The 26044-nt window shown below is 40.5% G+C and overlaps 1 protein-coding gene across 6 annotated transcripts in view; it reads left to right on the forward strand.

Annotated features, from left to right (window-relative positions):
- MID1 (midline 1) overlaps positions 1-26044 on the forward strand; it is a 603051-nt gene that overhangs the window by 442753 nt on the left and 134254 nt on the right. For 4 of the 6 annotated variants that reach the window (XM_073667309.1, XM_073667310.1, XM_073667311.1 and 1 more), the window contains exon 2: positions 12861-13579. The exons of 1 other annotated variant lie outside the window; for it this stretch is intronic. In XM_073667309.1, coding sequence (XP_073523410.1) covers positions 12917-13579 — 663 coding nt within the window. In that variant the 5' untranslated portion in view covers positions 12861-12916. Of the gene's footprint in view, positions 1-2099; positions 2271-12860; positions 13580-26044 lie in introns of those variants that run through there. One more of the 6 variants, XM_073667308.1, reaches the window with a different exon arrangement.

Below are 26044 nucleotides of genomic sequence, written 5' to 3' on the forward strand. Positions count from 1 at the left end.
TATTTATTTTTAAAGTGAAGATAAATAATAAAGTTAGTAGTATATCTAATTAGTGATATCTGCTTCCTTCTCCTCCTGGACTGATCTTTCTTTTTCAAATCACAGGTGAACTCTGAATCTGTCTCCAGTGAATGCAGATTTTCCAATTACTGAGCTGGAAGATAGCATTTGGTGCTCATAAAGTTCTATGGAGAGGGGGGGCTATAGGCAGACACAGATATTCTACTGCAAGTTCTCATGAAACAACCTTTACACTTTAAGTACTCTCGGAGTTTCCTTAATTTTTACGAGAAGAATAGTGCGGCTTGCAGAGCTATCCTTTTTGTCTAATTTGCTGAGCTTGATGACTGTAGCTCGGATTGAAGCCTCTGGTACTGTAGCTTTATGAACATATGTTTTATTGGTCTAGAAAGAATAGAAAAAGTAAACCTGTAACCTGTTAGGTAATGTAGGCAGATAGTTTATGCTTTTATAGTTGACGTGAAAGCACAGAACGTTAGTAAATATTTTAGATGGGCGAGAGGCTGATTAGAGCATTCGATAATTGTGTTATTGATTAAATCAAGAAACGCATCTCTCCCCGATCATTACCTTATACTACAACTCTCAAGCTCTGACAACACTATGGATACATTTATATAAGTATCTTTTGTCCTAAGCAAACTAAATGGCTGGCTCCATGGCAAGATATAAATGCAATGCATATCATCGCACTCCCACTCTAAAGCCCCGCCTTACACAGTAGATCCTTGTCGGCTGAATGACTTTCGGACGATCGTTCGGCTGGAAAAATGCCCCTCAAAATTCTTGTGATGATCCCATACTGTTAACAGATAGTAAACTTATAATTCCCTATTCTTAGCCTGAGCTGGTCCTGCCTTTTCCGGAGGTTGGCACCATGATATACGCAAAAATGGTGCCCCCGTTCAATGGAGGCTGTCCCTCACTCTTCCTGTTGTGCTGTGATGTAGTGAGCTAAAGGCAGAAAAAGGAGTCACGGCCTAGTTTAACACATATGGTAAACCTTGACGCTTTTCCCCGTCCATTCAGTTCATTAGGAGGGCTAATGCATGGATTATATAGAGAGTGTCTGCAAATTCATGATGGATGATCACTGGCTGAGATGATCGTATCCACAATAAAGGTCCAATAAGTGGTATCAGGATTTCAACGTTGTTAAATTCTTGACACATTTCGAAGTTGACAAACTTCTTCAGAACATCCACAACAGTTGTGGTTCTCATGAAGAAATTTGTAAACTTCGAAACGCGTTGAGAATAAAGCACATTGGAACACTGATACCACTTATTGGACTTTTATTGTGGGTACGAAACCAGCACAAATCACCCACATTTCCACTATTTGATTACCACGTTAGACCTACCAACCTGTTGGTTCTTCAGCAGCTGACCCATTCTTTCCAAAGCCAAACTAGTGTTTTGTGTCACACAACCTGACTAGGTGAGCAGTTACTGGTTTTCTTCATATACTGGTATATTGGATAAAACCCTTTAGTGCTTAATTTGTCCTTCCAGCTTATTCAGAAAATTATTTAGAATATATTCTAGTTTTTTTCTGTTTGTTTGCGATATGTATATTATGTGACCCCCATGGGGCTATATTAATGGTGTATAGACTTCAAGTGCAATGTAAGTGTGTGTATACTTTATATTGTACTCCATTGTAGAGTTGCTTGTCGCCGTCTTTGTCACATTAGCATGTGTATTGCTTTCTTGCTCTTGGATTCGTTGTGTATGTGGCCGCTGGTAGGTCCTGCGTTGCTTAATATGTAAAGTATTCTGCCGGTGGCAGGTCGGCTTCCTGCTGCATTCATGGGAACTGGTGAGTTTCATTCAGCTGTGGATTAATTACGGAGAAAGCTGAGCTTATCCTACTTTCCACATCTCCATTACCAGATCTTGCCCCATACAGGTTAGAGATGCTGTAGTGAAAGAAGCTTATCCTGAGCGGCCTTTCATTCAGCTCCAGCAGGACTCTGAGAAAAGCCCTTTCTATCTGTAGCCGGACTCGGGCTGCTAGAAGTTTTGGCGGAGGTGATTGGGTGGAGCTGGCTTTCCTGGCATTGTAACACAGATTTTCCTGTTGTGATCTAATGTCAGCAGTCTCACGTGAAGTAGTCCAGCTCAGCACAAGGATACGTTGTGTTTCGGTAGCTTTTCCACTCAGGACCCCTGACCTGTCAGCCTTGGGTTGCTTGGTCCCCCTCTTGCACAATGCTCTACTCAACAGAAGCATGGCGAGATCCATCGGTGAGTATTTAATATGATATGTCAACATCAAAGGGCTTCCTCTGATAACAGATGTGGTGTGGTTTCAGGCATGCTTGATCTTACGCTCGGCTATAATTACCCTACATATTCTTCCATTTGAAGGTTAGCTCCTTCTCACATTATTTAGCATTACAGGCGTGCCAGGCAGTTACTAGAAGAGGAAGGAACAGGTGGCAAGGCTGAGCGAAGGTTGGCATAGAGGGTAGATGGTAGTGCCATGTAGATTTTTTTGGATGAATGATTTTTTTTCCTGTTTCTAGTACACATGTTTGTGTTCTTTTAGGCTACCTGTTTGTCTATTGTTTATTTTCAAAATTATTCTATTTTGTATCTGCTGAATATTATCAATTTCCCAAATTTTACATGTTGATGTGCCAAAAAGATGTCGTCCCCCCCCCCCCCCCCCCACAATGTGACTTCCAGTAATGTAGACGCCACATAAAATAGAACAAAAATTGGGATGGCTGCTAGATTCTACGTTGCCAGAATAGTGGATCGCTCAGCTCTATACATTGTCACTGTGAGGTCTAGAACAAAGCAAATACGCAGTTCACAGGCCAAATAAACTCCCGCAGTCATAGCTGAGGAAATTGGTTTTGTTTGAATAAAACCTATTGACATTTCCAGGATTTATTTTTGTTTAAAAAGAAGGTGTGACGCAGATTTTGGCCAAAATGGCACCAGGCTTTACTCTGGGACAGCTGTGTTTACATTCACCTAAATAATGGTGGGTCATAATAAAATGATTCAGCCACAGGAAAGCTGTCGAAGGTCTGGTTATGTTCACATTAGGATGGAATCCACTTGCAAAAGGTTTTTTATAAATATTTTTTTTTCTATTTATTTTTCCTTCCAGCTGTTTGTTGTGTATGGGCAATGAAAAGAATTATATTCCAATGACATCATAAGGAATTTTGTATTCATTAATGTCCTTTTGTATAAACACACTATCGTGCGTGTAAGGCCTCATTCACACGTCCATGTTTAAACACACACTTAAAATAAATTGTACCTGGTGTCATCAGTGTTTTGGATCAGTGTGTCATCAGTATTTGCTCAGTGTGTCCGTTTTTCCCATCAGTGTCATCAGTGTTTTTGACGGCTGGATAAATAAATTACAAAGCTTCTCCTATCCTTTACAACGTTAAACACAGTGTTTTTCATGGACCCATAGACTTCTTTTGGTACTTTTCATTTCTTGCTGTCGGAAAAAAATAGACATGTCAGTTTTACATGGACACACGATTTGTGAAAAAACACACAATGTGAACAGCCCCATAGACTACAATGGGTAGGTGTTTTATTCATGAAACACGCGGATTGCACACGTACATGCAATACGGATACCTGAATGAGGCCTGAAGGTGTGTATATATCTTCAACAACTGTCATCTAATCCTACTTAGTTCCCACCCTCCCCCATAAACAGGCATGTGTTCTTAAAGGGGTTTTCCGGTCTTAAGCAACAAGTCTGCAGTCACTGTATGTGATTGCAGACTTGTGAACCCTCATATCGGGTGCACTGCACGCAGGGAGGATTCTCCGATGCCGGGAACGACAGGTCCGTGATCGCAGGTATGGATTTGCATACATGTGGTCACGTGACAACTAGACAGTCTAGTCGGAATGTGGCCGGAAGTATGCAAATCTCATTCTTGCGGTCACATGACCACCTGCTCCCTAAGCTGGTGTATCCTCACAGCGCACAGTGCATGCAATATGAGGATTCACAAGACTTGTAGCTTAAGATCGGAGAACCCCTTTAAGTTCAGTATGCCTAATATACATGGTAAGGCAGTTCCATTGATGTTTGTCTAAAATGTATTGGGACCTTTAAAAGGGACCTGTCTGGTCATTTTAACCTAAACCACCACTATGCCATCATAGATTACCTGACAATCTTTCTAGTTATGATCACCATGTTTGTTTTTTGCCTGGGTTTATCAGGGTATTCCTCGGTGCACTGTTTAGGCCCGGGTGCAATTGCACGTGGATGAAATTTTGGACAAGTATGGTGGAAATTACAATGCCAGGCAGATGTTAGAGATGACTAGGGGGGCAAGGTTGGTCACCAGACAGAATGAGTCTGCTGCACAATATGAATGCCCACTTGATTCTTTAAAGGCCATTAGTGTAGAACATTCAGCATTTTAAACAAATATTTTTGCCCCCACATTCAAGCTTCTTCTCATTCTTTGGAGATGGTGAAGTCCACATGGCGCGGTTGATCTTAACACTAAAATTATACACCTAATGTACAGGAACTTCCTTTAAGGAGAACAAGAGTTTAGAGTACCCAGCGCAAATTCAGAATTGTCATATGGTGTATAATTAGCTTTATCTGACATGAAGAGCCAAATTTAAGGGTGAATTTACGCAAACCGATAACAATGAGCGAGCCTTGCTTGGAACACTTGTTTCCAGATAATCGTGCAGTCTACGCAGGCTGGCGATCACCTGATGATCGAGCAAAACACCTTTCCCATCAGGTGAAATTATTCATCATTCTAGGCAGCATATCATTAGTGTAAACAGGACATGTGCTACCGAGAACAATGACAGTCTATGTGCACAGATCGTTCTGTGTGCATGGGAAGCTATTAAATGACGGCCGATATGTAAACATGTAACCGATTGGCGGACGTTTAACATCACAAGTTGACATATATAAATGCACTCTATAGGATCATTCACACTGAAAGATAATTGTGAACAAGCTTTCTTAAAGAGGTTGTCCTCTACTTACACATTGATGACCTCTCCTCTGATCGGTCGTGTTCCGACATCCGGCACCCCAATCAGCTGTTATCGTTGTCGGCGGCAGCTGGAAGTGCTCACTTGCGGAGCTGGCCATCTTTTGATGGTGCATGCCGCAGGGTACCACACATCCGCCTCCTATTGATTGGAATAGGAGGTGGATGTGCAGTACCAAGCCCTGGCCACTACCAGAAGAAGGACCAGCTCAGCAAGTGAGTATTTCCAGCCGGCGGTGGGGGTGCCAGGTGTCGGATCCTGACCGATCAGATATTGATGACCTATTCCAAGGATAGGTTGCCAATGTGAAAGTAGTGGGCAACCTCTTTAATAATGCTTGTGTCACAATGGATAGGCAAAATCTGGTGATCATCTGGTGATCTTAGCTTTTGGGCAGCACAAAAGATCATCGTTCTTGGTAGGGCACTGAGTGATCTATCATAGATCCATAATAGATCACTCAACGCACATAGGGTGCCATAGTAAACTCGCACTGCTGAGAACTATGGCACCCTATGTGCACTGAGTGATCTATTATGGATCTACGATAGATCACTCAGCGTGCAATGCTTACTGCGGTCTACCTGTGTCTGCCAGGCTATAACACGACCGCCAATAAGTAAAAGCTTACCGGACACAGACCCTTAGACTCCCAACATGAAGGCAGGATGATAGTTATAATCCTACTACAGTCGTAAAGCCACGGATACTATAATATAAGAGGAGAAGGGAAAAATAGAATGCGGTTCCATTATTCTCCTTAGTCTAAGCATACAGTTATATGAAAAAGTTTGGGCACCCCTATTAATCTTAAGCTTAATGTTTTATAAAAATTGGTGTTTTTGCAACAGCTATTTCAGTTTGATATATGTAATAACTGTTGGACACAGTAATGTTTCTGCCTTGAAATGAGGTTTATTGTACTAACAGAAAATGTGCAATCTGCATTCAAACAAAATTTGACAGGTGCATAAGTATGGGCACCCTTATCATTTTCTTGTTTTAAATACTCCTACCTACTTTTTATTGACTTACTAAAGCACTTTTTTTGGTTTTGTAACCTCATTGAGCTTTGAACTTCATAGCCAGGTGTATGCAATCATGAGAAAAGCTACTTAAAGTGGCCACTTGCAAGTTGTTCTCCTGTTTGAATCTCCTCTGAAGAGTGGCATCATGGGCTCCTCAAAACAACTGTCAAATGATCTGAAAACAAAGATTATTCAACATTATTCAACATAGTTGTTCAGGGGATGGATACAAAAAGCTGTCTCAGAGATTTAACCTGTCAGTTTCCACTGTGAGGAACATAGTAAGGAAATGGAAGAACACAGGGACAGTTCTTGTTAAGGCCAGAAGTGGCAGGCCAAGAAAAACATCAGAAAGGCAGAGAAGAAGAATGGTGAGATCAGTCAAGGGCAATCCTCAGACCACCTCCAGAGAGCTGCAGCATCAACTTGTAGCAGTTGGTGTCACTGTGCATCGGTCAACTATACAACGCACTTTGCACAAGGAGAAGCTGTATGATGCGAAAGAAGACGTTTCTGCAAGCACGCCACAAACCAAGTCGGCTGAGGTATGCAAAAGCACATTTGGAGAAGCCAATTTCTTTTTGGAAGAAGGTCCTGTGGACTGATGAAACCAAGATTGAGTTGTTTGGTCATACAAAAAGGCGTTATGCATGGCGGCAAAAAAAACAGCATTCCAAGAAAAACACTTGCTACCCACAGTAAAATTTGGTGGAGGTTCCATCATGCTTTGGGGCTGTGGCCAATGCCGGCACCGGGAATCTTGTTAAAGTTGAGGGACGCATGGATTCCACTCAGTATCAGCAGATTCTTGACAATAATGTTCAAGAATCAGTGACAAAGTTGAAGTTGCGCAGGGGATGGATCTTTCAGCAAGACAATGATCCAAAACACCGCTCCAAATCTACTCAGGCATTCATGCAGAGGAACAATTACGATGTTCTGGAATGGCCATCCCAGTCCCCAGACCTGAATATCATTGAACATCTGTGGGATCATTTGAAGAGGGCTGTCCATGCTCGGCGACCATCAAACTTAACTGAACTGGAATTGTTTTGTAAAGAGGAATGGTCAAAAATACCTTCATCCAGGATCCAGGAACTCATTAAAAGCTACAGGAAGCGACTAGAGGCTGTTATTTTTGTAAAAGGAGGATCTACTAAATATTGATGTCACTTTTCTGGTGAGGTGCCCATACTTATGCACCTGTCAAATTTTGTTTGAATGCAGATTGCACATTTTCTGTTAGTACAATAAACCTCATTTCAAGGCAGAAACATTACTGTGTCCAACAGTTATTACATATATCAAACTGAAATAGCTGTTGCAAAAACACCAATTTTTATAAAACATTAAGCTTAATATTAATAGGGGTGCCCAAACTTTTTCATATAACTGTATTCTTCTGCATTCACATTCCCCTCATTCCTCCTTCTGAGGGTTGTAATGGCACTGAGGGATTTTGATGATGAATACATCTATTTTTAGCGCTGTACTCGTGAGATCTTTGTCTTTTGTTTTCCTAGTGAATACCCCTGTTTTATCATAATAGGGGTGATCTAAAATAAGAACTATGATAAGATCTAAACTACAGTGATGTGAAGGAGGTTTTTTTGTCCTTTTATTATTGCATGCTTGTTGCTCTGAATGCTTTCTGATCTTTTGATCTTTATACAAAATGTAGTACTTGACAAAAGGAACATGATTTTCTTTAATTATCCATAGGGGGAAAAGATGGGTTAATCAGAGTTGGATTCTCATGCCCATACAACATTGTCCTAAATTGTTTTTGTGTCAAGATGAGAATTGACATAAAAGCCTTTCATACAAGGGGTCATCAGAAAGCTCTCTCCTAACTCCCCGGCACACAGGAGCTCTCAGATTGTCCCAGTGCTCATGTGTTATCTTTAGGGAGAGAGGAGAAAGCACTGACAGAGGTGTCTTATCTCCCCTGAGGCATCGAAATTCCACCTGCCCCATTCTTCTCTACGCCAACATCATTTGTCGGGGCACAGTCAGGAGACCCCTATGTAAAGCAGCTGTTTGGCCAGTCTCGACAAAATTTGTATGGGGACCATAATTCTGAGATATCAATGGGTTGACGATTTCCACTAAAACGATCATTTGTGGGGTGAAGTTCAACAACAACAACAACATCAATTTTTTCCAACCAATAACAAGTTTTTCTGGAAAGAAGTTAGCCATGTTTTATATTTCCACCTTATAGTAACTAGTTCTCAGACATTTTTCCGTGAAAGAACAGACGCAGATTCTTTACTGTAAGAGCAGTGTGACTATGGCATTCTTCCACATGGTGTTGTAAAATTCAAGGATGCCTTCCTTGAAAAATATAATATTACAGGTTATGAGCACTAGATTCTGTGATGGGAAATTGATCCAGGGAATTAATTTGATTGACGTATGTGGAGTCGGGAAGGAATTTTTCTCTGCTATGGAGCTATTAGTGTCTGCCCCATGGGGTTTTTGCCTTCCTCTGGATCATCATGTTAGGCTATAGGTTGAATTCGATGGACTTAAGTCCACCTTCAACCTTAAAAACTATGAAACTTTCTCAGATTGTTTCTAAAAAGATTGTTCAGCCTTTGTCCGGAGTCATTGAGCATGTTTGACCAGTTTGAACAACTTAAAAGGCCAATACCGATTAAAGTGTATATAGTTGTGTCTTCATAATAATAATTCAGGAGATGATAGATTGTTCAACCATCAGCTTACATTTATCTATTGTGCATGGCCACCTAATGGCCTCACAGTCATAATTGGAATATGTTGTTATATTTCAGTGGGTCCATAGATATCAACATGGTGGAAATCGCATCAGAAAATAAAATAACTGCTCCATGCTCACCGCTTGCTAGATTTATAGTGCTTTTAGAGGAAAACTTAAAATGTTAAACGCTACCTCATTAGAAGATAAGCGGCCACAATATTGTAGACATAATGTTACATATTCATTACTGTGTTATAGTACCAAAATGTGTTTGGAATCAAACTCTGAACCTGTAAAGACCAGAAAGAACTTTCTTGGTCATTTTGATGTATTCTTGTAATTTCAGCCAAAATCACCCAAGCATAGTATTTACTCTAAGTCTGCTTATTACCAGATAATGACATACTTTCGGATTTTGATCACTTTTTAATAATTTATTGGTCATTTGCACAGAAGAACTTGACTGATACATGAAGTAAACTATGAAATACTGGCAAACTTCTGTTTTTGACAATGTTTCTGTCTTCAGAAGTGTCTCACCCATGGCTTGTCAGGGGTAAAGGGGTTAGATATGTAAAGTAAAGCGAAGTGTGATCTTTGTTGTCACTTGATAAAATGCCATGATGAACAACCGATCATTACTTTAGATTTTCCCTCGTGTGCAGAGAATCCAGTACTTTCCCTTATAACCTAGAACCTACCTTTACAATATGAAGTATTAATAAAGTGGACAGTGATTAGGCCATATGCCATGTAATGATGTCACCTTAAATATATAGGTAGTACACCTTTTCAAATGTTTAGCTTAAAAGAAAGATTAGAGGACTTGAAAAGATACTTTAGGCCCCCATGCATATTAGATTTACGGTGATATTGACCAGTCAGTCAAAAATTTAATGTGTATGGGGGCCTCCAACAGATTATAGTCGGGGATGTTAAGCATTCTGCCAAACTTTCCGTTCTCCCTGAGATACGCTGCCACCAGTGAAGTATGGCAGCGACTTTCTCGGGGGAAAAGAGGAGCACTCCTGTGTATTGGAGAGTTGGGCGAGATAGCTGTCAGCCAAACGATCGGCCGAACCATTGTTCTGCTAACCGCGAGCTAAAGTTTATGGGAATCTTTTGAGTTACTAAGGAACAGGTATAGTCAAACGTTAAAGGGATTCTCCATTGAAGATAGATTATCAGCTATCCACAGGACAGGTGATAGCTTATTGATTGGTGCAGGTCCCAGTGGTCAGACCCCCACCTATACATTTTCACTTTTCCTGTAGATAGGTGATGACTTATCTTCTCTAGACTACAACTTTAACTAGAAATTTGTTCCTTGGCGCACCAACTACTGGGAATACCAACTACTTGGCACACCAACAGCTGATCATGTCATGCTCTATAGACTTGATGCACACTAAGTAGTAAGAAGGCTCCTCAGTTTTGGGATAGACATTAAAGTGTTAAGATCTACATTTCTCCAAACTTTCTTCCAGTTGTTGACTTTGGCAATTGTTCTCCTCTCTTGTTGAAAGATGCATGCTATTAAGGAATGCATAATATAGAAAGGAATGTCCCATATTTCTTTTAAAGATGCTTTCCTCTGATGAGCAGATGTGCTGTGTGTATATATTACTTCCACCTGTGAATTAAAATCAACTCTGTTTATAATGCAGTGAGGATAAATGGCATACGACCGGAAACTGTTGCATCACCATACTGTACAATGCCTTGTCCTTGTTCCTATCTTCATAGCAGTGGGATTTATAGTCTTCAGCGGAGTGATTTTTTTTTTTGTAATACTATAAATTTGATTGTTTTGATGAATAAATGTTACCTTCTATTCCTTCACCATAAGTGTCTGCAATAGGGATGAACAATAGACTTCGAGAGCCACTTACACATCAAAATTAGTTCATGGTGTCTAAGTAATATAAACTACCAAAGAAGTTAGATGTGGATACTCAAGTAAGTGTCTTCTGGGATTAGTTCTGCCTTGGAACGAGAACCTGCTACAGCATGCAAACACAAAATGTTGAACTTTAAAACCACAGAGAAGTGGAAGGATCCAAATCCTGTACCATTGCCCTGGAGGTTCTTCAGTGAAATGCAGGCGAACATTTATGGCAACTTGTATTATGCTGATTTCACATCAGTATTGTGAATTCCATATTTCTGTTCACACTTGTAGGAACAAGAAAAATAAACTGTGCTAAATAGGTAACACAGCTGCCACCAATGGTGTCCAGGAGACCTCATTGACTTAAAGGACCTTTGTTGGTTCCACTAAGGTTTTAATCGATTGGCCTACAAAGCTATCACTCCTCAATGCAAACGTGAAAACAGACGAATTTTAAGTCCTATAGTGTAATACAAAAGTAGGGCAAGCGCTCCTTGTGAAATTTGGGGATCTAGTTTCAATACCTGATCGTACACTGCTCTCCTGGGGAGGTTGTGCATAGCGGGCACAACACTGGAGAGGATGTGTGAGTCCACTGGAGACGGCTGCAGCTCCGACCACTGGTTCCTAGGCATATACTGCTGGAACTGGAAAGAAAGTTTGAGAATCAGAAAAAACTTGCCGGATATTCCGGGCGCTGCCAGTGGATGAATGATGTCATGTAGATGAAGAGTTTCTTTTTAATTATTTTTAATTGTATTACGCTTTTTGAAGTTGATTTGTCTGAGGAAATAGTTGGATTAATTCTGAAACTTGTAATGCAATAAAAAAAACACAAAAAACCTCTTCATCTCCCTCACTTTGGACAGCCTTCATCCCCTGGCAGCGCTTGGAATATCCTGCAAGTTTTTTCTGATTCTCAAGTCCTATAGTGTGGATTTGCTAGAGATTATTTCAGTACAGATTTGCCTAAGAATTGGCAATATTTTAATAAAAAAAAATACCATCATAAAATACTGTTGGTACATTTAGGGTAAAATAAGATTTCTATGTAGATTTTTTTTTTTAATTTCACAGTGAGAAGTTACATTAGTCCTGAAGGATTTTTTTTGCATATGTATATTTTGGGAAATATTATAATATTATAATCTGTGATTGGTTTATTGTTTCTTTTATTCCCCGAAGGTTCTCAAGAGCAGTGGATGAAAAAAAAAATCCTATTAATACATTATCTGCTCTGGGTGAATAGCTGGGAAGTCATTGAGCATTGGTTTGTTTCCCAAGCTGCCGCTAATGAGCATAAACGTTAATGACCCATCGTTTTGTGTTTTTATGTTTTGGTTTTGTGCACTCAGCGACTCATTGAACACAGAAACATAGTTACTAAACTTCACCATGTACAGTGCTGCAGCTGCGCCGTCTGAATTTGTCCAAGGACAGGAACAACAAAGCCAATGTATGTGGTTCGGAGAGAAGGTACATCTCGCTGAGTGTGAAGCATCGTTTTTGCTTCTGCTTCACCGACTTGTCAACCCAAAGCAGCAATGAGCCCATGACGAGAGCAGAGGCAGGGAGAGCTGCGGAGGGCGACGCGACAAAGCCATTCCTCACTCTCCAACTGGAAAGCATAGCAGGAAATATGGTTCCCGTTATTTCATATCACAAGTGTGAGACAGCTTTTCACAGCAAAGCAGATTTAAGTGTTTCTCGTTCTCAAACGATGGTCCAGGTATGAACCAGTTGCTAATTTACGTGAACATTTTTTTTTCCCATTTTAAATATGGTGAATTTCACGATGGAGGCATTGCAGTCAACTGGTTTAACCCCTTATGTGTCTTTTAAGAGATACGAAGAAAGATCTCAATTAGTTGGTTTTGTTTCAAGAAAAGTGTTTTGAAAACACAACGAGCTTTGTGTTTTTATTTTCTGACTATGATTTTCAGAATTGTAGTATAACCAAAGTGTAATAACAGTAGCGTATGTATAGCTACTTAAACCATTGTACTTCTCCCAATTAGCCAGGAGAAAGCTCAAGTCTATGAACAAAACAGAAGCAAATTGCTGATAGAGTGTCTACTTTGGACATTTTGGATTGTAATGCTAAAATTAAAGTTGACAACCCCCCATGGTTGACCCCTCTCGCCTAATCAAATTTTATAATGTGCTTTCAGATAGCTGATCAGCTTTCCTGGATTTCGCTGACGACACAGGAAAGCTTTGCTTGAAGATGGAAACACTGGAGTCGGAACTGACCTGCCCTATCTGTCTGGAGCTGTTTGAAGACCCACTGCTGCTGCCTTGCGCTCACAGCCTCTGTTTCAACTGCGCGCATCGCATCCTGGTCTCCCACTGTGCCAACAACGAATCCGTAGAATCTATTAACGCCTTCCAGTGCCCCACCTGCCGTTATGTCATCACACTCAGTAAGCGCGGTTTAGACGGGCTCAAGAGGAACGTGACTTTGCAGAATATCATCGACAGGTTTCAGAAGGCATCTGTGAGTGGGCCTAATTCCCCTAGTGAGACACGTCGAGAGCGGACATACGATACCAACAACAGCATGACTTCCAGCGAGAAAGTACTTTGCCAGTTCTGTGACCAGGACCAGGCACGTGAGGCCATAAAGACATGCGTGACTTGCGAAGTGTCTTATTGTGATGACTGCCTAAAGGCAACTCACCCAAATAAGAAGCCATTCACTGGCCATCGTTTGATTGAACCTATCCCTGACTCACACATCAGAGGGTTAATGTGCCTGGAACATGAGGACGAGAAAGTTAATATGTATTGTGTGACGGATGACCAACTAATATGTGCCTTGTGTAAATTGGTTGGGCGGCATCGGGATCATCAGGTTGCCGCTCTAGCGGATCGATACGACAAGTTGAAGGTAGGAGCTCCATCCATGGGGGTGTGCATGGATTATCTCTAGACACTTATTTAATAACTCATTATTCCAATATGGATTTGGGATGCACAAATGTGGATACAGAAACTACTTTTGGGAATATTAATTAATTGATGCACCATTAAAATCTACTAACTTATAGATACTTATTTTATTTTGTTAAGGTTAAATACTTTGTAGGTGTATTATTTAAAGGAGAATTAACACGATAAGGCGGATTTGGTTCAAAGTAACAGCTTTAATTGAAGCTTTGCTAATCAACCATTCGAGATTCCGTGCATCTACATGACATTTTCATGATCAGTAAGGTCATTTTAAAGACTTCGCTTCTGCTCTGTGCCTTTTAACAGAATAAGAGAGAAATAGTTGAGATCCTGTATTGTCACTTATATTTCACAGTTATTGTCACGGACATGAATTACTAATAATTTTTCATTTGCTAGCTTGCCATGGTGCATTAGCAGGATGAGCTCCTCATTCATTCCCATACAAACAGGTGGAACCTCCTAATCACGGCATTAGAAAGTGCGGCGTGCAAGGCTCTTTGTGATTGTTTAAATTAACGTCACATTTTCCGAGCTGTAATTATGATGTGAAATTACAGTAACACATTTTTGTGTCATAAATAACTGTCTGGAATCTTTTCCCTTTCTATTCCTGGACATTGGTCTCTGTTAATTATGTACACTCTATCAAAGTACCGTTGCTAATTATTTTAATAGCAGATCATCCTTCATTAGACAGGGAACAAAGGGGCTCTGTACAATCTCTTTTCTCCCTTTTCGCACGGATGCAAAAAGTACAGTTTTTTTCTTTTACCCAAAATATCATGTCCTGGCAGAGAAAAAGTAATCGAGTTTAAGCAAAATGTCACTTTTTCTAATTCTGACAAGTTTGACTTTGCTCTGTATATAGAAGCGGTTTCTTCCATGCGCTATATGTTTAGTGCTGTCAATTAGGGCTCACAGGTGGCTTACATGTAGATGGTCGTGCCGTTTCGTGAGGGCTAGTGAAACATATGTTGCTCATTTGAAGGACCTGAATGTCTTCTCGAGCTCTATGAATAAATAAACCTGGTAATTTCATAGATAGCATTAGACTGTTCTGCTGAAGTAGATGCAAAAGCCCCCTGGGCTGGAGGGGAGTAAAATATGTCAACTTTTTAATAACCTGACAAGTTTAGACGCCTATGACACTTGATCTTAGATCAATAGATTTTGTATACTATTGGATTTGGTAAAATCTCTGGATGGACCCAGGGGGGGTTCATAATATGCCATTTAGATACAACAGGTGCACAGACCATTGGCTTTTGAGTTGCTGAAATAGCATTATGCTATGTATAATAAAAAAGTCAGATTTAACTTATATAATTTACATGGTTCTTAGGGAGCAGTCAGAAAATAGCATCACAATGCTCGGACTGGCCGGCAGCTCTTCTGACCGGAGCATGACACCTTGTATTTCTGTGCAGCTGTCATGCTCTGGTCAGAAGAGCCGACTGCCAGTCCAAGCATTGCGATGCAGTCTTCGTCCATGTTATACAGCCGTCTGACTGTACCCTTAAGGTGAACTACTTAAACTTCAGTTATATAATGGTTTAAAGCTCTCGTGAACCATTTCCAAAAATATGGCACTTAACAGATCATAACTGAAAATTGAAGAATGTTTTGTAAGGTATGTATTCTATAGAATGTTTTGTAAGGTATGTATTCTTTGAAGAATGTCTTGTAAGGTATGTATATATGTATGTGTATGCTATAGAATGTTTTTGAACATTTCTTGAAAGCTACAAAACTCAGATTAATGCATGGCTGGTGTTCATTTATTTAATTAAAGAATCCATCTGCTGTGGACCCGGTCCATTCCAGGGGTTAAATAGTGGCCAGTTAATAAGTATTATAGACATCCATACAAACCAAAAGATTTTAGGTTCCATTGAAAATTTTGGTGTTGTTGGTTACTAGGGTCCCAAGATTTATCTAGCTCTAATATAATGTTTAATGCAATGTTGCCCATTACTGCTATATTTCAAAAAATGAATATCTGTTGTGTGACGGATTGCCAATTATTGTCATTTTTTCTAAATGGGTATAAATGGTAGAGTTTTCTAGATTTGAGAAGACGCTTGCTTTACTCCAGAAGCCCAAATTATTTACAGCTTTCAGAGAAAACCTCCCATACAGATAGAACCCAGCTGTATATTTGTAGGCTTTGTGGCTACATGATTGTGCCATCGCTGTGTGCCTGTGAATGACAAGGTATTGGGTGCAGAGGACTTTGGTGAGATATTAGACACAGGCTAATAGTATTCAGTAGCCACAAGCTGAGGATTGTGTACTTAGGCTGAGTTTGCAGACTTTTACAGTATTCTGGCTACCTTTTAAAAATGCTGACTAGTTGTTACATCTACATAACCCCACCTATAAATAATTCCTCAAGCTGACCAATTGTTCTTTCCAAAATTCAGATCTCCTAAATGTTGGCACTACCAGCATCAGACTTTCTAGGAAGGTGTACTAGATACCTGACTAATACGTCAAAAGGCTTGGGCAACTATTTGGAATCCCTTCAACTAGGAAAATTAATTTGATCTAATTTTATGTACCGAATACAAGATATAAAGCTAACCCACTTTTACCATCTTATAAGAGGAAAATATTTTAGATTTTTTTTTTTTCCTTATTACTTTTAGCGGTATGTATTACTATTTTTGACAACGTGTTGAAATACCATGGGAATGTCTGCCAGAGCAAGAGCCAATGTTTGAGTCTAACTCTCCACTCTAGATAGTAAAAATTCTCATTTGGATAGATGTCTTTATGTGACAACCCCTTTAACTCCCAGACACGCAAATTCTCCTTTACTGTGAAGCAGGCTGGCCGTCTGCATTATTCAGCAGGGCTGCTTTCATGGGAGCCGGTGCTCTATTTTCTCAATAATCAGCAGCCTCATTACAAATTTTAGTTACAAAAAAAAAGTATTGCATTATCACGATGACCAGACGAATGTAAAAAATGTACAAAGCGCAGCATTTGAAATAATGTCCAATAAAGAAACTTTATCTATAGACATTACATGGTGTTGGGAGATGAGTCTTCTTAGGATGTCTGAACAACTAAGCTGTTACTCCCACCCTAAACTATTATTTCCCTGTTTGCCTAAATCCCACATTCCACAAATACCCTGGGACAGACAGCTGGGTGCCCCATGCCCTAGGGTGAAAGGGTACTGGTGAGTAACAGGACTAACTGTACTTGTGTGGCTTCAGCAGGCGCTAGTTCCAGGTTCTGCCAAGCTTGTCGAGTGGATATTTATGTAACCTCTCACCGGGTATCTGTCAGATGGATGGCACGGATGCCTAGAGAGGTGGAAGATGTATAGTCTGAGCACAAAGCACATAATCAATGTTCCAAGATCACTCTGCTAAGCGGAGACTGCGGGATGAACATGTTCCCCGTGCCACTTAGACACAAGGGCGTAGAAGGCAGTATTTCTAAAAGCAATGGTAAAGCACAGCTACATCTGACAGCTAAATATTTTACACTTCCTGCTAAATGTGGGGATGTCTCCATAGGATTACAAGGCCAAGACTCTAAAAGTAAAAGTCTGGATATGTTGCACTTACGTAACTAATCATTTTACACAGCAGATATAAGTAGAACTCGACACTTAACTTGTATCAGTCTTGTTTGATAGGTTATTCACTTCTACCACTTTTTAATTAATGTTGTCTATATGTGTTCTGTAACAGATTCACAATTTTGGCTTCCTATCACTAGTGTAGTGTATTGTTAAAGGGAATGTGTCAACAGTTTTCCGCTACCCCATCTGAGAGCAGCATGATGTGGGGTCAGAGACCCTGATTCCAATGATGTATCACTTACCAGGCTGCTTGCTGTAGTTTTTATAAAATCACGATCTATCTGAATGCTGAGCTCTGTATAACCCCGCCCCCACCACTGATTGACAGCTTTCTGTGTACACTGTGCATAGGCCGCTGCCAATCAGTGGTGGGGGCTGAGTTTTGAGGACTACTGCATGGCAGCAGCTTTAGTAGTGATAAATTCCTGGTGATAAAGAAGTGATTTTATCAATACTACAGCAGGCAGCCCAGTAAGTGACACATTGCGGGAATCAGGGTCTCTGTCTCTACATTACGCTGCACTGAGATTAGGAGGTAAGAATCTTGTGACAGATTCCCTTTAAACTGGTATAACAATAAGAACATAAATATTTAGACTTGCTGTTACCTGGCTTCACAATGCAAGTAGTTTAGAAATCCTCCCAAGTCTTATTTTGTTCTGGTGTGATTGTAGAATTACACATGGCATATCCCATAATCTGTTCACACGAATGAAAGAAAACATGTGAGGGACACATATTTAGCAAATTAAAACTCTTGTGATTTTTTTTCTGTAAACTTGTTTGTACATTAAGGATGAGAATCCCTCACCTCCTCAAACCCTGGTAAGAACCCCCCTCCCCCCAGGACCCAGAAGACAACAACTACCAGCAAGCAAAGCTGCCAACACCTGCACGTTGTAATGCTAGCCCGTAGAAATAAAAGAGCGACCGCATGGACAAAGTCTATCAGCACAGGATCCCACCATTTGAATTGTATGTTCACCTTTGAATATCATTTTTCAGAGGTTATATTCTGTATCATTGCCATTAGCCATCAATATTACATCGCCCATTCAAGATCTTGTAGGGTTCTTCCAGTCGCTTAAATGAAGCAACCCAGCAATTTCTTGAACAGCCGCTATAAAAAATATTGTGCAGGAGAGTACAAACTGCGAACCTGTAACCTCTAGACACGGCTGATCAGAGTGGGTGCGAATAGTCGGACCCTCACCAATCTCATTTTAAAAGTCTTTGTAACATACAGAATTAATGTTGACTGCACTGCATTGGGCCGGCTGTCAATCTGGGCTGGGGCGCGGTTACAGCCGCCATTCTGTAGTCTCAGAGCGGTGACTGAAACCAGGTCGGTTTCACCCCCATGACTGAAACCAAATGCTGGCAGGGAGAATAAAGTTTGTTTTCTCCTCACAGCGTTCGGTTAAGTTCGGCACTGGGCAGGTTAGTAACGCTAACGCAGCACCACTCCAGCTTTTTTTTGTTACTGCATTTGTGGAGTGGTGCTACTAATCTAAGCTCTCTGCCTTTAGTCTTATACTTATCAAGCAATGTTCTCATCTTTTATTGACACCTCTCCCGTCGGTCTTCAGCAGTTTGCGACCTGTGCTCCAGTGTTTGCTGGAGTGATCCGAAAGTCATAATTCAATGTAAGTCTATGAGAGGAAGAACGAGGCCAGAACGACGCTCTCATAGACTTACACTGAGAGCTTGTGACCGTTACCTCTGACTTCTGGTCAGTGAGAAATTGTGGTAACAAAATGGTGGTGTGGGAACGGAGAGGCACTGGGAAGAGCTGAAGACGACGGCTGGTAGGTATGAGACTAGGGGCAGGGAACTTAGATTAGTGGCACCACTCCAGCACTGAAATAAAAAATAACGCTGAAGTGGTGATTAAAGTGTATTTATGAATAATTTAGATTACTTATGTTCTACTTATCTTGGGTTACAGCTTGTTTTAAAGTACTTAAGTGAATTGATAATCCTGAATGCCCCAGAGCTGAAATCTCCCAACTTTCCTTTCTGGATCAGTGTCAGTTTGAGTAATTATGATCAGATGAAAGAACCAACTGGTTTGCGTCTGCAACCAAATATTAAGCTGAGGGTGCCAACAATTTTGTCCTGCCTATTTTTGAGGTTTTGTGAGAAATTATGTCCAATTTGCCCTTTTTTTTTTTCCTGTTTTTTTTTCTGTGTTCGAATACACACAAAGGAAATAAACCTGCGTATAACAAAACTTGTAACGAAAAATACTTCTGGAACAATTTCAAGGGTGTATTATATATGTATAATATATAATATTATATATTATATATACAGTACAGACCGAAAGTTTGGACACACCTTCTCATTTAAAGATTTTTCTGTATTTTCATGACTTTGAAAATTGTACATTCACACTGAAGGCATCAAAACTATGAATTGTTGAAGAAATGTGTCTGCTGCTAGAACTCTGTGTGGCATTGACCTGGTCTCTAATCTGAGCTGCTGTTAACCTGCGATTTCTGAGGCTGGTGACTCGGATAAACTTATCCTCAGAAGCAGAGGTGACTCTTGGTCTTCCTTTCCTGGGGAGGTCCTCATGTGAGCCAGTTTCTTTGTAGCGCTTGATGGTTTTTGCAACTACCTCTTGAAGCTCATCAAGAGAATGCCAAGAGTGTGCAAAGTAGTCATCAAAGCAAAAGGTGGCTACTTTGAAGAACCTAGAATATAAGACATATTTTCAGTTGTTTCACACTTTTTTGTTAAGTATATAATTCCACATGTGTTAATTCATAGTTTTGATGCCTTCAGTGTGAATGTACAATTTTCATAGTCATGAAAATACAGAAAAATCTTTCAATGAGAAGGTGTGTCCAAACTTTTGGTCTGTACTGTATATATAATATAAAACAAGACAAAAAGCTGCACTAGCAGGAAGTTGGGTGGAAAGACCCCTAGGTACATACCAGTCCTGTAATATAATCCAAAAATATGGAGGCAGCACACATATTGAGGTAGAAAAAATTAATTCTCTTTAAGGCTGGGTGCCCACAATGCGATTTTCAAGCGTTTTCGCCGCGGAATTTCCGCAGCGAAAACGCTTAAAAACCGTTTGGTAATACGTGCCCCATGGTGCCCAATGATAATCTGCACATGCTGCGTAAATTTCCGCTGCGGATTATCATTGCGGAGAAATCCGCAGCATGTCCATTAATTTTGCGGACACGCAGCGTAGTCGCCGCCATTGACTTGCATTGGACCGCGTGACATCCGCATCACTGCATCTGCACATGCGGATATGAAGCGATTCAATGTGCGGATGGTACCCAAGCCTGGAGAAGAGGAGACTCTAATCCAGACCTGGGTACCAAAGAACCTGTTAAAAAAAGAATTTAAAATAAAAAATAAAGATTATACTCTCCTTCCGATGTCCTCCCGGTGTTTTCTCCCCTCCGTCTGGTCTGCTGTATGGGAAGCGGTGTTTTGAAGGACCTGTCATGACGTCATTGAGTCATGTGACCTGTCACATGACTCAATGACGTCACCGCAGGTCCTTCACACCACCGCGAGCCGCGCACGACACCGGACACAGCGGAGAGAACACCGGGAGGACATCGGAAGGTAAGTATAATCTTTTTTTTTTTTAACTAACTTGGTCACACTACTATAAATCCATGCCGGTTGCATGGATTTATATAGTGTGAACAAGTTGTCAAGCACTTTTCCAAGTGATGCTAAAAAGCGCTTGATAACCCGCATGCAGAAATGCATGCAAAAACGCTTGACAGGCGCTTCTACCTGGCGGGAAAAACGCATGTAAAATCCGCATGCATTTTTCCTGCCAGGGAGAAGTGGAAAAAATCTTCAGCATTTCTGCATCGTGGGCACATAGCCTGATAGCACATGTGGCGACGTTTCGGTCCAGTTATTGTGAACCTTTTTCAAGCAATGTCAAGGTATATATATATATATATATATATATATATATATATATATATATATATATATATATATATATATATATATATATATATATATATATATATATATATATATATATATATATACATAATTCTGTAGAGAGGAGTTGGAGGTTGGACTAAACTTTGTATCCATGAATATCATATGATGAAAATATTAATGAGAAGATTGATTAGTTGAAAGAAAATTAGTTTTGACTCTGATCTCAATAGAAAAACCACTAAAATAGGATCTGGAATTTGATTGGCTCATTTTAATAAGACTTTAGTCTAAACCTGTAGGACATGTATAGTTGGAGGGTTTTCTTCTGCTGACATGTAGCAGTTCTTATGCGTAATCTGGCCTATAACATTGGTGTTATTCTAGCCTAGGAAGCCTTTTACAATGGTTGGAAAATATCTTGTTTTTCATCAAGACTAAAATTCCCCTTTCTTCAAAATCTCAACAAAACAGCGAAATAACCCAAATTACCATACATGCCAAATGGTCACTGATGGCTTTTGTTTGGTTTATAATCATCTGACTTCTATCTCCTCTTACATATTTCCTTAATAGAAGTCTGTTTCCTTCCTGCGCAGTTCTGGCAGATCATGCAAATGCTAAAGTTTAATGAAAATATTGTGCTTAGTGATTGTCACAAGTGGGGTGCAGAAATCTCTTATTTACATATCGCTTCACTCATTTATCCTCATCAAGTCAAGTCTCAAGGTCACTTTTACTCCAATCAATTAAAATGGGATTTCACTTCCCTTTTTTGTGTGATGTTATTTAAAGCGAACCTTTGATTTTGTTAAGTAAACCACAGGCAGTGTCATGTTGGGGCTGCTGCACTGATTAATATGATACCTGAGGCGAAGAAATCCGTCTTGTGGTTCCTGTGTAATCAGTGTTTGCAGTTTTGAGTTAATGATATGCCCACGCTCTGGGGGCGGGCCTTTAGGTGGGGTCTTATATTATGTTCTAGGCCAGATCAGCAAGATAAGACCTGCACACAGGCCGCCCCTCTCTGTCTCTGTCTATCTCTATGATGAGGAACATACTTGTGCTTTTCTTGCTGATCTGGCCAGCACCAGGATAAGACCCTACCTACAGTCCCGCCCTGGAGCACGGGCATATCAGTAACTCAAAACTGCAAACACTGATTACACAAGAACCATAAGACGGATTTCTTCACCTCAGTTATTTTAATCAGTGCAACAGCTCCAACATGACACTGCCAGTAGTTTACTTAGCAAAATCCTGCTGACAGGTTTGCTTTAAAGATATGACATTCACTCATTTTGGATTTGCTGCAAACGTTTCTGCAACTGAAAAGTCGATTTCATCCACTTGATTAGGGATGTGTCTGCAGCATGTGCATGGATTTATGTAAATGCTCCTCTTCTGGCTAGGGTCACACGACCTTATTGTCTCTAATCTGAGAAAATTGGTCCGGTTATGTGATCAGAGCCTGATCTGATTTTCTCGGATGTGGAGAACATGAAAAAAATTCTCTATCTTCTCCATTCTATCAGTCCGTGAAAATCACGTTGCACTCAGATGTCATCTGAGTGCGGTCCGATTTTTTTGACAGACCCATTGACTTGCACGGCCTAGTGCGATCCAAATTGAGCATGCTGCGGTTGTTTTCTTGGATAGACTGTCGTAGGAAAACAATCAGATGTGCACAAAATAACAATATTGGTCCAAGTGCAATCCAATGTTTTGTCAGATCACACTTGGACCGAAAATACGGTCGCCTGCACGAGCCCTAATTTTAATTGCTACCAATTAAAAGGATATTTCTAACATTGAATGTCTTAACTATGAAATTTCACATCAGATTTCATTGTCTATCGGGCTGCCTGAAAAAGTTAAGCTCTGTACTCGGGAGTCTCTGGTAATCACATAGATCGTCCATTCTTATTGGGCACTTTAGTGCCACTCGTTTAAGGTGGTAACTTGCTGTTTGGTGGGGGTCTGACTGCTGGGACTTTCAGTGTTGGAAATAACCCTTAAAAGGGGCTGTCTGTGCAAAATAAAGCTTTGCCTAGGGGACGGGATATGTAAATAATAACAAAGTCCATCATTATAAAACATCCATTGAAACGCTGCTCAAGTCATCCAACCACTGCAACCAATCACAGGCTGCAGCGGTCCGGTAGATGGTGGAATGATCACATCAACACTTCCTGTGTCTGCACAGATCTCAGAGCAATCTGCGTGAGTATGACTGAGTTTTTCCATAACCTGCCCCATAGGCAAAATTTTTTATTTTACTCAGACAAACCCTTTTATAATTTTAACACTTATATTGCAAATGCTAAATCCCTACCAGTGTTCCTAATGAGTATTCGCATAGGGTTGATGTTGAAACTTCTTTATCTTCTGGTGTTATCCATAGCTGTCACATGACTTTGACATTCCAGCCTTCTTGTATCTTGTCTTGGTTGAGCACAGGATATCCTTGTCAGGAACAATCAGGAAGAGAAGTGCTGGATCATAAACGAGCAAAGATTTACACTATGTGACTATTCACATTGAAATGGAACTGATTTAACTAAGGAGTCAGAACCTAATTTTAGGAAACCATGAAAGATGTGTTCTTATTGGTTTAGAAAATGAATTAGAAATATTTCAATCAAAATTAAAAAGGTAATGCAGTCTGGTTAAGGTCCAGGATATTTCTAGGCTTTCAGGACCGGAAACCGTTTTATATAGTAGGTTGTACACGAGACCGCTGTTGGCTGAACATTTGTTCTTCATACAAATATCTCTTCTAAATTCCCTATTCATTTGAGCACTCAGCTAAGGGTTCATGTGTTTTCGATGGGGAGAGAGGAAAAAGCCATTGCTAGACACCTCGGGCGGTGGCTTATCTCCATTGAAAACAGAAGGATCCAGTGTTGAAATTCCAGCTGCCCGCCCCTACTCTTCCCAGACATCATCTGAGGGTGATTCAGGAGGCCCCTAATTCACATCAGATGGTTGCCCGATCTCGCTAACATCAGCAGTTTTGTGTGGCATTTATCTAATGTGTATGGGGGCCTTTAGTTTAAGATCTGTAACTTTTTATTATATGTTGAGGTATTGACATGATTTTTGTGTATTGTTACTTTATCACCATTGTAGGTTTCCTATTATACTTTTTGTACACAAGATTTCTGCTTTGACATTAGGATAATTGTGCCAGGGCTAGCATTATTACAGAGGGCACTGCACCCCCAGTTAGGTAGAAAGCACCCCTGTTATTGTAACTGTTATCACCACTTGGACTGTGATGGGTCTTGTTAGACCCTTTGGCAACTTTTTACTACCGGCATCATGGCAATCACATGACCACTGATAGTAACGGTACCGGCTCTGCCTCTATTCCATACACTGCTTTTATTGGCTACTGCGTGAGAACAGAGAAGACAGAAGAGGTGAAAGTTCATCTCCGTTTTCTCTCAATCATCCTGGCAGATGGCTTAAAGAGGTTGTCCACTACTTTATCATTGATGACCTATCCTCGGGATAGGTCATCAATGTCTGATCAGTCGGGATCTGACACCCAACACCCCCACCGATCAGCTGTTCCTGGTGTTGGCGGCCACCGGCTGGAAATACTCAATTGCGGAGCTGCTCTGTCTACTGATAGTGGCCGGAGCTGGATACTGCACATCCGTCCCCTATTCAAATCAATAGGGGACGGATGTGCTGTACTTGACCAAGGCCACTATCAGAAGACATAGCAGCTCTTCAATGGTGCACTTAAGGCTGGCAGCCGCCGACACCAAGAGCAGCTGATCGGCGGGGGTGCCAAGTGTCGGACCCCAATTGATCAGATATTGATGACCTATCCTGAAAATAGGTCATCAATGATAAAGTAGTGCACAACCTCTTCAAATCCTTGTTGTATATACAGTTCATCAGCTTGGGTTTAAGGCATGTCATATATGTAAAGACTCCATTAATGTATAAGTTAACCAATCCACAACAAATATACTGGATTTGGATCGAAACAGATCCATTGACTAATAATTGAGTTTGGGATGCGTCTGTTGGGGTTTCGTGATTTTGCACGAATTGTGTTACAATGATATTCATGATGATAAAAAACATTGAAGCCCCAACAGAAAGTGAACAACACCAGCTGCATAAAGTAATATTCAGGCTTTTGCAAGGTTTCCACTTGCTGCTTGATCTGGCTTTTTAGTGCACATGGGAACGGAATGGGAGTGAATATATCATTTATTTATAGAAGGACGCAATTTAACACAGCATCAGAAATCTCTTACAATACTCGAAAGAGATAATAATGCAGTAACACAGAGCTGAATAAATGCATTGAACCTGATATAAATGCAGGTAAGAGGAGCACAGGGATGACATGATAGTGCAATATACCCCTAGACCCTGGAGAACGGGCACAACCCGCAGAAGGCATCTGTAATGTTTTACTTATTGGGGTACAGCAATAAACTCCGAATTGTTCTGTTATGTCTGTAATAAATGTTCAAAGTGAGCTCCACTTAAAGGCCGTCATGCCGGAGCCTAACTGGTTAACTTGAAGAACTTCAATTGAATATGACAAATATCAATGAGTTTTCGGCTTAGCTCTTCATGATGATCACTGAACATGAATTATACAAGAGATTGCTTGGCCTGCAGCTGGATATAACTCTGTAAACGTAACGCAACAACAGAATGAAGGCTGCCAGAAAGCGGAACGCAAAATAGGGATCTCTTTTGTTTGTAGGTCACTTCTGGATTATGTTTCTGACAGATCTTCCAGAAATCTCCTTCCAGATCCGTCCCTTATTTTCCTGCCCAGCCTGGTTTTGCTGTGTATTTCACAATCTGACCTATTCTTCACTCTTA

The sequence above is a fragment of the Phyllobates terribilis genome, unplaced genomic scaffold, assembly GCF_046119375.1.
Source record: "Phyllobates terribilis strain yellow unplaced genomic scaffold, ASM4611937v1 Scaffold_2__4_contigs__length_985480577, whole genome shotgun sequence".
Lineage (NCBI taxonomy): Eukaryota > Metazoa > Chordata > Amphibia > Anura > Dendrobatidae > Phyllobates > Phyllobates terribilis.